This window comes from Perca flavescens, chromosome 15 (genome assembly GCF_004354835.1).
Source record: "Perca flavescens isolate YP-PL-M2 chromosome 15, PFLA_1.0, whole genome shotgun sequence".
Lineage (NCBI taxonomy): Eukaryota > Metazoa > Chordata > Actinopteri > Perciformes > Percidae > Perca > Perca flavescens.
This window is the reverse complement of record NC_041345.1, coordinates 16,783,848-16,799,605: the sequence shown is the minus strand read 5'-3', so window position 1 is coordinate 16,799,605 and position 15,758 is coordinate 16,783,848. Positions and strand designations below refer to the sequence as shown.

Sequence of the window (15,758 nt, the reverse complement as noted above, 5' to 3'; positions counted from 1 at the left end):
AGACCCTGACGAACTTGCGGCAAATTTGAGATTTGCTCTGCAAGTCAGTTCCAACTGAGAAGGGTCTGGTGTCAGCCAGGCTAATCATATTGCAGACTCTGATCCTCACCTCAATGCAGAGTATGTCTGTCCTGCTTTTCATTTATGTACAGTATATCGAAATGTTTAATATTTATTTCCACGCAGTGGAAATAAAAGTCCTAACGTTCCTATGTGAGGCATAACTGCCTAACCCTTAAATAGCTGTTTTTTGCTTTTTAAAACACCCACATCTTGCATCGACTATACATTTAAAGTTACATTATTACAATTCTTCAAATGAGTGGGAAAATTGAAATACAAATGTATTGCTCATTCATAAATATGCAATGAGTCATCATGAGCCTGTTTGGAATAAGTTATAAAAACATCTTACAAAGACAAAGCGTTGATATTTACTCAAAAAAAGTCATGATATACAAATTCACAGCCAGTAAGTCAGAGGATTCAGTTTCACATTCTTAACTTTTACTCTAGCACGTTGATTATCGTCTGGTACGTAGCTTTTATAATATACAAAAAGATTTAACAGCCTAGCAGTTGAAAATAAAATGAAACCTCACAGCAAGCAACAAGGCCCATCCAAACAACAAACTACTTTCCTGCCTTTATCGGATCAGACATTATGCAATATAATACACTGGAAGAAATATTGAAGCAAAGGAAAAAAAACACAGTTGTTAATAGCATTAAATAAATATTTCCTTACATAAAAGCTGCCATAGACAGATTAGAATATGTATCTGTTACATTCATCCATCGGGCTCTCCTGCAGGAAACAACAGCTGTCTCTACCTAAACGACAGGTGACAAAGTACAGCTGCCTTCCCTTTAAAATGTTAGTGAGTAGGCTTTCAATACCATATCCTGTATGTGGATATTATTGTTTCCCAATGTTTTCACTTAGTAACTGGTACAATAAAAAACGGAAAGAAAGTCAACATGGACCTACTACTGTATGTTCTTACGATTCCCAGACCGTGCAGGAATATTGTAAACATTTCAGCTTTTCTACTTTGGTACTAAAGATACAAATGATGGTTCATGAAACTGATGATTGAGACTTTCATTTCAGCATGTAATATACTGCATCTTGTCTGCATGAAGTCTATCAGACTCCATGCAGTGAATACTCTTTTGTGTGAAAAAGGGGACATTAAAACTGAATCGTCTGTATCTTTTAATTGCATGTAAAAGCTTTAAAAAAAAAAAAGAATTAAAAAAACAGGCGGTGACGGTTAAAATGACAAATGTTCTGACAGGTTTAAAGTGGCCGTTCTTCAGCAACAAGTTAACTCTAAATGAACAGTGCTTCATTTGACGAACCTGATTCATCCACTAATACTTATCCATTTATAATTTACACAGCAAACATTGCAAATATAGATACCCATATCTGTACATAGTTTTTGTTTAATGAAATATATGCAGGGAGGAAAGAAAAGAAAAAGTTAATTTTTAATCAAGGGTCCAGATAGTTCCTCAAAAGAATATTGAGGTTTCATTAGACATATCTTCATATAGTAGTTTAATATTACACAACAGCAAATCCACTGTCACAGGACTTGGCCATGCGATACCCAAAAACCTATAATCCATTGTAATATATATATATATATATATTATTAATTTGCAATATATTTTCTCTTTAATAGATAAAAGTTTTCCCGATGAATGCTTTACATAATATTACAAATTTAAATACTCTTTACCCCATTTTACTCACAGTCAAAAGAGAATGTGAGTGAGTAGTTGATTATAATATGGAAGTTTCCATTGATTCAATTGTCAGATGAGGTTCTTGTGTCTTTTCTGCAATGTGTGGTCCATTTTAAAACCCCTAAAGAGGTTATGACTTCTGTTGGGATGATACACCTTTCCAGTAGTCTAAAATATCATGCAGGTCCTCATCCTTTGCAAACTGGACTTTCTTACGCAGTGCATGGCCCGCAGCCATGTATTCCTCATCTTTGTGCCGTTTCCGGTGGAGTTTGAATCGCTCCCAGATGCTGTGTGAAGGTTTGCAGTAGTATTCGGGACTGGAGGAGTAGCTTAGATTGTGATACTGAGATGACAGCTGGGAATATGCTAAGTCTCTGCTGCGGGAGTGAGTGAGAGGCTCCAACATGGAGGACTTGTGGCTGTCAGATCTTTCAAGCTCCTCTATCTGAGCGTCGGGATATGAGTGCCGGTGGTCATAATGACGGATCTTCTCTGCCTCAGCCCTCAGGATGGCGGCAGCAGGTGTTACAGTGAGCATGGTCTCTCCTGTTGGGGAGGTTTTCTCTATGTACTTGGATTCAGAGCGATAAGGCCTGGGACTTCGTATGGGCCCTCCTGTGGCAGTGCTGGGCCTCTTTGGCGAGACATCAGAGGTCCGATGCCTCTGCAGAGAGTGGTGATAGCTGTCCGTATACGCTGGGGAAAGAAGGCCAGATTTACTCTGTGGGTGTTCTGATATTAATACGAGCTGGGGCTCTGCAGTGGAGACTGCTCCAGATTTCCCTTGAAAAGAGGTGGATTCTGACTTTAGAGCGTCTATACAATTGTTAATTATCTGATTGACCTTATCCACCTCTTTTGCAATGGTTGAAATCTCTGCCACTGACCCCTGGCTATTTCCAGCCATTCCCATGTCACACTCCCTGCGTTCATGGTGGTCCATGCTTCGCACCTCCATGTAATTTCCTTTCATCATTTTAGGAGTATCACTTATCTCTTGAAATTTGTACTGCTCCATTTCAGCTGCAGATGGTAAGTACGGCATACGTGCCATGCTCTCCCCGGCCAACAGCTGCTTCTGCGACATTCGAGAAATAGTCGCTCCCTCCAGTTCTTGTCCGTATTTGAGTTCTATTATATTTTTCTTCAGACTACCTGCTTTTTTGTGCTTTTCATCTTGCTGACGCTTTCTTCGCAAGCAATAGTAGACCACACCCAGAAAAATGACCATGCTAAAGAGGCAGCCCAAGATTGTTATAATGTAGTGAGTAGCAGTTGCATTGTTTACAACTCTATCCTTTCCATTCCAAGGACCAGTAGTGAGTGTCAGACAAGTGTGGTTGTGTCTTAGAGAATTACGTATCGAAGCAACACAGTATGTGTAGTTAGTGTGGGGTTTAAGGGTTTTTAGTTCAATGTCCTCCTTTATATCTTTCAGGTTTTGAATATCTGTGAAAAAGCTGTTGTTGTACTGAACCAGGATGTACATCTTTTTGTAGGGGTGAGGAATCTGAACCGTGATGATAGCACCTGTATTTGATACTTGCTTCAGTTTCATCAGAGGGTTTACTTCCACATCATTGTAGGTTGTACTGATGGTAATGTCTTCTGGTTCTGTGCCTGAGGGACAATCTTCCAGCCCACAGAGTGTAGAGTCTGGCACAGGTGTTGTGGGCTCAATGGGCACAGAAATAAATGGAGTCACATAGTCCTCAGTACACACAGTGGTGAGCATGTGAAGCGCATTTTTATATTTTGGATTGTTTGGATTCTGGCTCAATAAACTATAACCAGAGACATCAGGTGGGGAGTCGCAGACCATCCGCTCATTCGTCCTGTTTGGAAAAACGGTGAGCCATTTGACAAAACCAAATAATTCACAAGAGCAGTTGAAAGGGTTGGTGTACAGCTCGCAGGTGGTTAGTTTAGTCAAACTTGTAAACGTGGATCCGTCTAACTGCTGGATTCGGTTCATGGAGAGGTCAATGTTCTCAATGTTGGGGCATTCCCAAAAGGCATTGGGTGTCACAGTCTCAATCAGGTTTGCCTGGAGGTAGAGGTACTGCAGCTTTCCTAAACCTCTGAGGATGCCCTCTGTCAGATTCCGCAACTTGTTGAAGCCCATTTGAAGGACTTGTAAGTTAAACTGAGCAGAAAAGGCCCCATCCTCTATGTAGGAGATTTCATTCTTTGTTAGGTTCAGGTAGGTCAAGTTGGCAAAGCGACTAAGAGCAGAATAATGGATACTTTTGATTTTGTTTTCATTCAGACGAAGGTCCACAATGGTACTGTTGATATGCTGTGGGATGGCCTCATAAGGTGGTTGATTTTGGCTACAAATTGCAAGCCATACAAAGCCCTTTTCCCCCTCAATTAACCAGCAGTCTCCACTGACTCTGCCAATATGAGTCAAATATACAATGGCTACAGACCAAAACAAGGCACTCATCACCATGCCTGAGCTGCAGGCCATTGGTGCTTTTCTGAGAGTCATGTACAGGGCCAAAAAAATGAGAGGGGTGATACTGCTGTGTTTTCAGTGCAGCTGAGACAATCCTGGAAAATCAGCTGGTTGTTCAACTGTTCTCCGGGCCAGAAACAATCCTTTTATTTGTCTCCTTCTCATTGATGGATGGTATTGTCCCCATGTACCAATCAAAAAAATTTTTAAGAATCTGCCCTTACACTGAGTTTCTTTCATTGAGGTTTGCCTGCAGTGAAGTTGTGGTAATGCTTAAAAGAGATTTCACCGTCTCAGGTTGGCTTGTGCTTTTCTTCTTAGAGGTTACCATCATTAAATGGTCTCATCTTATTGTTTCTGCCCCTGTCTTCCTTTCTTCTTTATGTGCACGGAGGAATAACCTGCAAAAGACAAGAACACATAGTTGACATGAATTACATTTTATCAGGATAAGAAATGTACTTCTACTTCATATGTTGGTAATGAAATTTTGCATTCAAAGCCCAGGATTCATGTTTACTGCATGCCCTCCTTGTTTATGTCCCACCAATTATTTTGTACACAATTTAAGAGGTGTTTGCAGTCCCTGTGGCAGACTGCAATTTGAGGAAACCATTGGCCAATTACCATTTGACAGGTTGGGAAAAGCAGGTCCCTGTTTTCACACCATTAACCTGAGGACTGTCAGACGCAACAATGTTAAGAAGCTGCATTACATCAATTATACAACACTACATGAAATTACACTTTGGATCAATGTATTTAGGATTTTCCTCTGAAAACCTTTCATGCATAAATTGAAATACTTTTGTGCACTGATTCAGAAACAAACAACCGAAAAGAACCTAAGGTGTCATTACTGGATCATCCTAAATTAAATTAAGTTCGTTTGCAAAGGGAGAGAAGCCATGGTTGTAAAAATGGGAACATTCTTGCTCTCTAATCTTCAGAGGCCACTGCAGAAAGAAAATCCCCCAAAAATATTTTCTTTTATGTTGTTCTTTTCTCGTTAATCTTGCTTCTCAAATACAAAATACAGCATATGACATCCTTAGAACATTTGCTTTTGAACCCATCATCTGGTTTTACTGTTTGTGCAGTCTCATACAATAGATAATACCAGTTATAATACCAGTTTATGCAAATGCTTTGCATTTTATACAAAGCAATCCTATGCAATTTTAGCTGAACAGCAGCCACTCTCTATACAAGTGACAATTACAAGATAATGATATATATATACTAAATAAACAAAAATATATGTAACAATAGCACAAGTAAAGAAGAGTCCTAGTCAGCAAACTGACCCTTTGTCAGTTACACAGGGATATCTATCAAATGTTTGCTAACATTAGCCACTCTGAGCTACTGGTGGTCATACCAGACCAATTAAGGTTGTAGCAGTAAAAGCTAAGTGTATTGAACTTAAGCAATAAAACACATCGCTGTTATGTGTTCAACTTTTAATTTGTAAAAGGATAAATGTGCTATCTTTCAAAAGTTATAGCGTTGCTTTAAAGTATAGTGATTATAGTTCTTTCAGTATATGGATTCAGAGCCCAACCTTATTCTCTACCATCACTAAATCACTCATTATTACAGCCTTCAACAGCATTTTAATTGTTAATGGGTCAACGTATGGCTACTGACATGAAAAAATTAAATGAAAAAAATAATATAATGCCTCCTGCTGCTCAAATATGCAGTAGTGCTTGACTGAAATCACCAATAATAATGTGTCTTTTGAAGCAATTTGTCAAATTTATTTTTAAAATGCAGCACGGGGATGTTTTACTCAATTGCAGGTTGGACGATGTTTGTGTATAAATGGAATTTGTTATCTGATATGATTGTTTCATCCACAGAATAGTTAATAGATTTATTCTAATCAGTGGAACCTTCATTATTTCTTAAGACAATTTAGGATTTATTTGTAGCTCTCAAATCAACTTACTGTTCAAATATAATTAAATTAAGTTGTTAACACTACCCTTTCTGAAGGTGATTCAATTATTTCCTCCACTGTTCAATATCATTTACACCATTTTACATATCTAGTGTAGTTATTTTAACAGCATAATGATAATATTAAATCATACATTTTAAATTGTATTTGTTTAAGTAGTTACACAGAGACGGTAGTTACACAGAGACAGAGACTACTCTTGGGTTAAAGAAATATTTAAGCTTAGTATTTACAATGATATTGTAATAAGCACTAAATTGTAATTACAGTATGAATCAAAATGTGCATCAACCCAGAGATATTGATATGTGTAGTAATCTATTCTTATCTTTTAGTTCACCAGTTCTGCCTCTGACAAAGGCCAAAATGAGTTGTCTTGTGAAGGGGACACAGGGGGTCAGAAGGTGCTTTCGTGGACACGGCTCTTCACAACAGGGATAATCACTGTTAGAATAGAATACATGTGACAGTTTGTGGCAGAGAGAATATACTTCAAGTTGAAAACCCCACCTGCCATCATGGACCTAAAGGCCATTCCCGCTGTCTTTTGACCTTTTTCTGAGTTAAGTATATCACATTGCCGTGGTTTTCCTCATCATACACCAATTTGAGCAGTGTCTGCACTGAATTATAATCACTAATTTCTCATATTTGTTTGGCCCTAAATAGTATTGGTATTGACTGGGGACCAGCACCAGTTCTGAGGCCAATGCCTCCAGGTGCTGAAGCCAGTATGAATGTATATGATTTCCAGAGGTACTGAGCTGGGGTGGGTGTGTGTCTGTTTTGGGTTTTACCAATCCACCTAATTAGGGTTCAATCCCAGGATCTTCTTGCAGTGAGGTGACACTGCTAACCACTTAACCACTGTACCAACTAATAACCGATCCCTGTGGTTTCCAAACAACCCTAACACACATTGACAAAAGTACATAAGAACTGCATGCTTCATGTTACATTAGAATTACAATTGAACGAATAATAAATGATAACAGAATGATATTGGGGAAATATTCATTCAGCAGCTCTGAATCCCATCTAACAGTAAACACTGTGCTGTATGCTGATACACTGATACAGAATCAGTACATTGGAGCATTTATGATGTAATCTGATGCATGTTTCACATAGATTTAGATTGGCCTAGAGGGGAAGATGATATGTGAATCTATAGCTCATAGTTTAGCCTTTTTGTGATTGTATTCCACACATTTACTATAAATGGGGAAGCTGGTATGTCTTCATTGCCAATTCACTCTTTCTGCCTTCCTAATCCCACTCTTTACCAAATGTGGTAAAGGAATGCATAATACAGAAAGCTGTTTTGCTATGTGGTTTATGTATTGAATACATTTGTATTTTGTTAAGTGGCAGTTAGCATGAAGATTTTATTGGCAATATGAGTGTGACAAAGTTCCACAACTGAGGGCAGACCTTGCCACTGAATGTCAGTCCTGTGCATCTACAGCTAACTACAACGCTGTATCCATATTAGGGCTGCACAATATATTGTTTTTTCATCGTCATTGCAATATTAACTTGCGCAATACACATATCACGAAAGGTTGCGACATATCGCGAAAGACAATCAGAGATTTTTTATCAGTAGAAAACTGCACTTCAAAATGTAATGGCCATTCTTTTTTAATAACAGAATGTTATTGATTTGTTTTAAATCAACAATCAATGTGTTGTGTTTTAGCAGAATACAGAAAGCCACAAAAGTAAGTATACCTTAATATCTGTTTATTTATCGCAAGTAATATCGTTATTGCGATATTCAACAACGTTATTACATTTTTTTTTTTTTTACGAGCTGCCTGTCCCCTGAACATACTGTAAAAAAATGCGGTCTCTGTAGACAGCCCAGGCTTCACAAACAGCAACAAAAACAACCTGTGCCAACCTGCACCACCAAACATAAACTGTTCCAGCATTCCAGCCAATAACTGAGAAGAAGGATTTGGGGGTGGGGGTTGGGGGGTTAGTGCTCGTAGAAGCACGGAAGGGAGGGAGAGGGGAAGGGATGAGGAGGAGGGAGGGCCAAGCTAGCCTCGTTTTGTTTGAAAATACTTCGAAAGTCAACAAGAAGTAACGTCACCCAACATCGCTTAGGCCAGTTACATATTGGATGCGTCGCGCGAGCGTGTCAGCTGCGTGGCGTGTCCGTTTATATTTCGGCTCCCATGTTAACAGGTTAGAGCTTACACACTGCCTGCGTGACACGTGCGTGACACGTGCGTCTCAGGCGCGGCTCGAGCCGCGCCGAAGACACGTACCTGCTAGAAATAGAACCAACGCCTATTTTTCACGCGACATGCAAGCGTGTTGGAAGTGTTTCCAGGCAAAATAGAATAGGAAAAAGATGTTTATATATCGTTTAGATACAAATACATATTAATAAATGACATGTTGATGTTTGAAAGCCTCTATGTTTTGATATAAATGCAGATATAAATGTAATAAAAAATTTATTTTCTAATATTGTACCTGTCAATACAGAACAAAATATTCTGTAGCCTATTTTCAATACTGCCGACGTTGTCTTTGCTGTAATCAAATAAGTATATATTTATGTTTAACATGGTATTTCATTTTATCAATGGGAAACATACATGTGTTCAGACAAGGCTAGCAGCAGCAGCGCCGCAATTTTGGTGCATAAGAACCATGTTTTAATTGCAATTCTCCTTGGTTCACACAATGCTAAGAAATCATCTGCTGTGATGATCAAGTAAAAGCTTTGGTAAGCTGTTCAAGTGCAGATAAAGAGAAGAAATAAATGCTGTGGTGGAGGACACTGCAACAGAATGTCAAAGGCTGCCATTACAAAAACACCTTCCTGGCGACAAAGGAGCAGCGGCAGAGGAGCGTTGAAGTAGAGAACACTCTCAAAGACCCTGGGAGGAAAGAGGTTCCAAATCAAATGTTCCATGAAATGAATATGAAAAAATACATCACTGCAGAGTATCTGGCAAGGCAAAGGATCTTTTAAAGAAAACCTGTGCCTTGATATTATTCCCCAGTACCTGACCTTTATTGCAAATTCTGCATGGCAGAGACTGAACTCATCTGACCTGATCTCCACCTGCTCACAGAGTGGCACTGGTGCAAGATCCTTCAGCGGTTAAATGCAAGTTAAAGTTAACCGAGTGTCTATTTGCACCCCCGGTATGAATAGCCTCGGCCACACAGCTGAGCTATTCACACCCTGTGACGTAACAACAAAAACACGTTGCTCGCGTGCACCGAAATCATGGCGGACGTTCATCTTCCTTGACAGCAGAAACTGGCATATTAAGAAAGTTTTGTCTCTAAAGTTTATAACAATTGAATTTCTAGCGGAAAATGGATACAACAGTTGCACTTTCTGTCTTCAGTGAAAGCATACAACCGTTTGTTAGTTAGTACCTATTTTTTTGTATACAGTATGGTTACCTAGCAACCGAGGTTTGACGACATCAAGTGGTAAACAGTTGTCAAACACTCTGTAAGAACTGTTGGGTGAGTGGTTAGAACACTGAACATTGGCCTGGGAGTCTGGAGTTTGATTCCCTGGCGAGATGATCTTATTTTTTCCATTTTGGATTGGATAATTTGCATGCCATTGCGCAAGTCAGGGCCTGCGAACGCGAAATGTTTTTGCAGGGTGGTAGGGGAAGACTCATGAATATGCATTAGGGACTCATCCCTGAATGGCTAGTACTCGTTGCCTGCTCTGGTTGGGTTGGTTAGGTTAAGGCAAGAGGAGTGGGATTGGTTATGGTTAGGGTCAGAATGTCAGGGCGAGCCAATCAGTGATGAGTTCCCTAATGAATATTCATGAATCTTCCCCTACCACCCTGTAAAAAAAAATATTGTGGCCCACGCAAGTGTATGTATTAGTGTCTCTCTGAACTGAAGTGTGCAAAATATTGGACACTGCAACAATAATATTCCAAAAAGGTGTAATACATGAGTAGTATGGATAACTGTGTAAATATATGCCAAGGTACTTTAAATGCACAGGGGTGCAAATAACATACATTGATATTTGTACCAGACGGGGTATTAATAGAACACATTGCTGTGTGCACCGGCGGGGTACGAATAGCATTCATTACTAATTGCACCAGGGCACGAATAGCACTTCTAACTGCACCAGAGTACGAATAGCATACACTGCTAATTGTACCAGGGGTGCAAATAGCCTCACCCTAAAGTTAAACCTGAGCAGTCTCCTCTCATTTACAACGCATTGGCTGTTTTGTTTGTCTACAGTGACTCACTCTAGTGAGCCTCCAAATGATTCACTGCCTCACCACTGAAAGCCATGCATAAATTACAGCCACGCTAGTTCCCTGTGTTAGGGTTAACACAAATGCACACAAGCATACTCACAATGATAGGTGATATTGTAGTTTTTGCGTGTAGATTTTGAATTCAAACGCTGTATTTTTTACCCTTGCACTTGTGTCCCAAAGAATCCACAGCATATGCCAACAAAAACAACGCCTGCGGTGTTGAGTTGTTCAGGGATAAATAAAGCAACCAACGACATTAAAATATATATTTTAATGCTTTGGTTTCATGCAAATCACATCATACTGTATATGCAGATCTTCAAGGGAGCCTAAGGCAAGGTATGTGGCCTTATGAGAGCTTACGTCTACTTGCCACCACAAACCTACTTTCCATAATGGCAGCAATCTGTATGGTCCAGTGCTAACCCTGTGTGCAGCAGGCCAGAACACCCAAGGCATCAGAGCCTAGTATATTCCCCTATCAGACACAGGCAGCCATTCCATAGTCTCTTTTCCATTTAGGCTTTATGCGCTGGGTAATGAAGGCTTTTCTTTTTATTTTCCTCTTCTCTGGATAACCTATTGAAACCCTGCTCTTGAAGAATGATTCAAACGCTGCCTTGTAAATTTCAGTTCCAGTTGCTCAGGGCCTGTTCATACTTCACTTCTACTCAGTAAATCATTGCTTCTTTTTTATGAAAAAAGGCTACAAAACATCACAGAGGCAGCTGTAAATGTGTATTGAGGTCTATCTTGAATATAACTATTTCTGCCAACATGTAAAGCAACTAACTTTGAGCACAGAATCTATCTCTTTTTGGAGTCGTCCAGTGAAAAATCACACAAGAGTTTGAATGCTGATATGGCCTCCAAGGAGAGGATTGAAGTAGGTGTTGTGATAGTGACAGGTTGGATCGTACTTTAGAGGGAATCTCTCAGCTGCAGTGGCTCTATGTGTGTCTGGTTGGAGTCTTTAAACTTAAAGCAAAAGTCTTCTCTCACACAGAGCCTCAGGAGTGCTGCCTCGCCACAAAAGCCAGTGCTTCAAGGCAAACTTTGACAGAAGCTCCAGAACGCCACATTGAGAAAAACGATCTTGAAACTACTTTGTCTCCTTCCCAACAAACAGTCGTATATTGTATGCAAACCAACCGGACTGCACCTCACCGCCCTCTGGCTATCTCTGCCTCTCAGTCCCCTTCTGTTTGCCAGCATGTCCGTCAAAACAATTTCACCGTGCATACTAAATGGATATTTTCTGTTCTATCTCCCAGTGTCTACAAAAGCGCAATATCTAAGGATCTGTTTTTACTGTTTGAGGCCCTGCTTTTTCTTGTTTCTACCCGTGCTTCCTATCTTGTTTTTTGTGAAGGTGCCTCAATCTCAGAGGACCCTCCTCATCCATACCAATGACTGCCCTTTATTTGATGCCATTGAAAATGCATGCACTTCTTGCTGGGAAGAATGAAATAGAGTAAAGATTGGAAACCAGAAGTGTGGAATCAATTGAGTTTAAATGGAACTTCTTCTCTTGGGGAAGGAAAACATTGTGCTCATTGAGGTACTGAATTGCTTTTGAGGGAAGGAGAATGAGGGCACGTATGCATGGGTTATATCAGAGCATATTAAACTCATACATTAATTACGATGGGAATATTGCCTGGCAAAAAAATGATGGTCCTGTCTTCATTAAATACTGTTTGCTAAAGGTTCAGCACACTTAGTGTGTCTTTTCTAGTAGACAAGAGCTCAGCAAATGGAGTTTTTAGTTAGTATAACCTATATATATTATATACCTATAACTTATCTTCTAAGTGAGGGATATAGTGAGGAATCTTGAATGCCAACTTAATAACCTTGATAGACAAAGCCTTTTATTCCCGCATGACTATTGGAATTGCTTCCTCACATAAAACCGAGTTAGAGGAAGCTTTCAGCATTATCTCAATATGGAAATGGAAATGTATTTATCTGAAACCGGGACAATGCACAAATAAACATTAAACTTGTAATACAAGTGAATATGTCTTGGGCCAGGTTATAGCAACAATTGTTAATTTCCACCTGTAATCCCTGAGGCTGAACTAAAGTAATAAATGTAGTGATAATGTACTGTACTTGGTTTTACATAATATACGGGATTTGAGAACATTTGAAAACACACATTTTTAGAAAACTTTGCTTTAACAGTGTTGGCATAATTCTCCACAATAAAGTAAGAAAAAGCTGAAAAGGCGGCACCCAAACACCAGATAGTAACACAAGCAACAATTACTAGTCGTTTCGCTGCCTATTGTTAACTGTCATTGCCGCATGATGCTCACGCAAATACTGTAGAGACCACCCGCCCATCTGGGGAGTGTGTCCACTATCATTTCCACCCTACATTATACATTACTAATTTATAATTGTTGAAGAAACAAATCCAAAGAATACACAAATCTTTATTTTTATTTTTCCCAATAATCCTAGATTTATTAAAGTTTTGCCGAGACAAATTAAGGACAAGTAACATACTTTTGCTGCCAATTACTACTGGTCCCTGCTAATTAGCTTCAAATTGGCATCAGGATAATAAGTATTGCTGAAGTGTGGGTAGATCTGAATTAATGCTGATGATACATTAGTGCTAAAATGTCAAATACCAGATCCTTTTAGGATAATTAACGTATTGAGAGCTAAGGTTGGGCTAATGCAGATTTGCACAGGCATTCTGTATTTGAAACTGGTCTATTGGAAAGTTATGCAGTCCACCAACTACTTAGTATTCCACAAAGGTGTCATACTTTGTAAAACTTTAAATGACTTACTGCCCTGCCATCTCTTGTAAATCCCCAATATCTCACTCTATTGTTCTTTAGTGTATCAAGAGTCCTTCAGGAGGCTCATGAACTAGTATGATTCAAGCTCCGACGAGAGCAAAAAATCTCATTACAAACTAAAAGCTCTACTTTGGGTGACACCTCTTATGTCAAGATGATAAGCCATGGAGAGTGGTGTGGAAACACATCGCACTGATGAAGACCGATGCATCAGTGAAACCCTGCAGGAGAATTAAAGCAGCCTGGCACAATAGTTAGCAGAAAAGTGCATCCAGCTCCACCTTTCACAGTTATTTCTTTAAAATGAATGCTGTGATCTCTGCACTGTACCGTATTCTATAACAAAACCGTAACAGTTCAGCTCCACAGGATGCATACTGAACAGGGGAAAAGGCAACTAGCTTATAGAGATCATTTATCACAGGGACAGGAACTAAGAAGAATTTAATTTAATTCTGTACGTTTGAAAGTAAGATACAACTTGGAATAACACCTGAAGGTTTAAATGCAATTTTCCAGGCCATCAACTGACCATCAACCCGGCACGTCATTTTGGCCTCCAAGCCAAAGCATCTGCCAGCAATGTCTCTAGCTGCTGACTCATGACATGTCGAACTAAAGTGTGCAGCCCTCAGCAGGAAGTTATGGGAAGCTCACTACTCTAGTGGATTTAACAGGATTGCTGCGTGTCAACTTCTTTATGTTTTTATTAATATCTTATATTTAGAGAATTTATAAAAGTTAATGTGCTGACAAAAGCTGTGATAAGAATCACTCTCCTTATCTTTGTCAATTACCTCGCCTTGCTGAACCCAGGTTTCCCCACCAATTAATCTTCAGAAAGTGACTGTAGCTAATTCAATTATGCTGTACTGCAGGACCATGCTTTTGACTGACAGGTCAACCTGCCTCAGTGTTCTGATTGACAGGCTGTGAACAGAAGAGCAGCCATTCCCTGTGTTGAAAGTTTATATCTGTCTGACCAGACAGACTATCTGACACATTAAGGAAGAGGACATTATCACTTTGAGATTATCTCCACAAGGAGTTTATCTCAATTCATCTACATCTTGAAGAGTTAGCTTGGCTTCCCGGGAATTTCAATTTTTTATCTTTTTGCCCTCATTTACACAAATCCAGTCAGGACACTCACGTCAGGGTTTTAACCATTTATTGCAGCTATATGCATTTTACTTTGGCGGTGTGGCTCTGCTTATGTGATGCTCTGTCAGGGGGATTGTCTGTGTTAAACTTGCTCAGATTTGTCAGATTTTGTCAATCCATCCATGGGAGGTGATTTTAAGATTGTGGTGGTCAGTGACAGCAGATAGCAGCGGCAGTAGCAACAGATTCATGAAGCAAGAGTTTCAATACATTAGTTTAGTGTGTGGGGTGATAATGACTCCCTGAACCTACAGTGTGAGCTCCTTTTTACAGGGCCAAAAAGGAGTATCACAGTTGGACAAGGTGACAAGATAAAAATCAATCTGTGTAAGCAAGAATGTTAGTCCAAATTTACTGGCACTACAATTTGATCCATCTATGATGAGTGCAGGAATCATAGGGAACACGGGGGAAGGCAAACGAAAACAGCCACCTTGTGCGATGTTAGGAAATAAAACTGTCTCTTCCTTGAAAGGGAAGTTATTGTTTCTGACAGGGCAAATTCTCTCAGGCTCAATAAGGGGCAGAGGATGCAACAGCAAGCTGGTGCTTGAATATCACAGGAGTGAAAAGGTTTTTGGTGCACCACAGAAAGTGAACTGTCATACAGTAAATAAACGAGATCTCAATACGAGATGACAGGTACACAACTGGGAGGACTTTTATCCCAGTTAGGTTGGAGGATGCAGCAAATAAATGCTTTAAATGCTAATGGCCATTAGTGAGATAAACTGACTTAGAATGCTCTGATGACATTGTCAGAATTTGCATTTTTATTGTTGTTGTCCATTTGAATTTACCTCCACAAACGTACATTGGGGGCGAAAAAAGGAGTGTTTGCTTTTCTGATTTTGAAAAAAACAAAGGAGTATTGTAGTGTGTATGCAGTAAAACAGTGGTTAAAAAAATCACCTTGTGCTTGAGTAGCTCTCACATGCGATGCTATAGTTGTCCCCACCGTAATAGTCTGGCTACACCGCACATACATTCTGGGATAGGAGAAAAAAATGCTGTGGGTTGTTTGCATTTCTTTAAACCAATCAAAATAGTCTTGGGCGGAGCTATGCTCTGGACGTAGAAAGAGTCGCTCAGCAAAATGGTCCCGGGAAGGAACTTGTTTTGGTGGAACATTTGCACTGCGCAAAAGAAAATGCCACATATAATATAAAATGAAGTTCACTGTTCACTATTTAAATTTCCTGGATACATGGTTAACCCCATTTGCCATTACCAGTATATCGCCGGGTGTACTTCGTCCATAGCAATCCCCACCAATCGGTCCCCAAACGTCCCAGTTAGAT

The 15,758-nt window shown here is 39.6% G+C and overlaps 1 protein-coding gene across 1 annotated transcript; it reads right to left on the bottom strand.

Annotated features, from left to right (window-relative positions):
- Window positions 1–1,888: 1,888 nt before the first annotated feature.
- elfn1a (extracellular leucine-rich repeat and fibronectin type III domain containing 1a) lies at window positions 1,889–4,234 on the bottom strand. Its single transcript, XM_028599268.1, has one exon. It carries the CDS (start codon window positions 4,232–4,234, stop codon window positions 1,889–1,891), a length of 2,346 nt encoding a protein of 781 aa, XP_028455069.1.
- Window positions 4,235–15,758: the final 11,524 nt, after the last annotated feature.

What these genes read in the sequence shown, in the direction of transcription:
- elfn1a (XM_028599268.1), bottom strand. Translation starts at nt 4,234, where the DNA reads ATGGCCTGCAGCTCAGGCATGGTGATGAGTGCCTTGTTTTGGTCTGTA.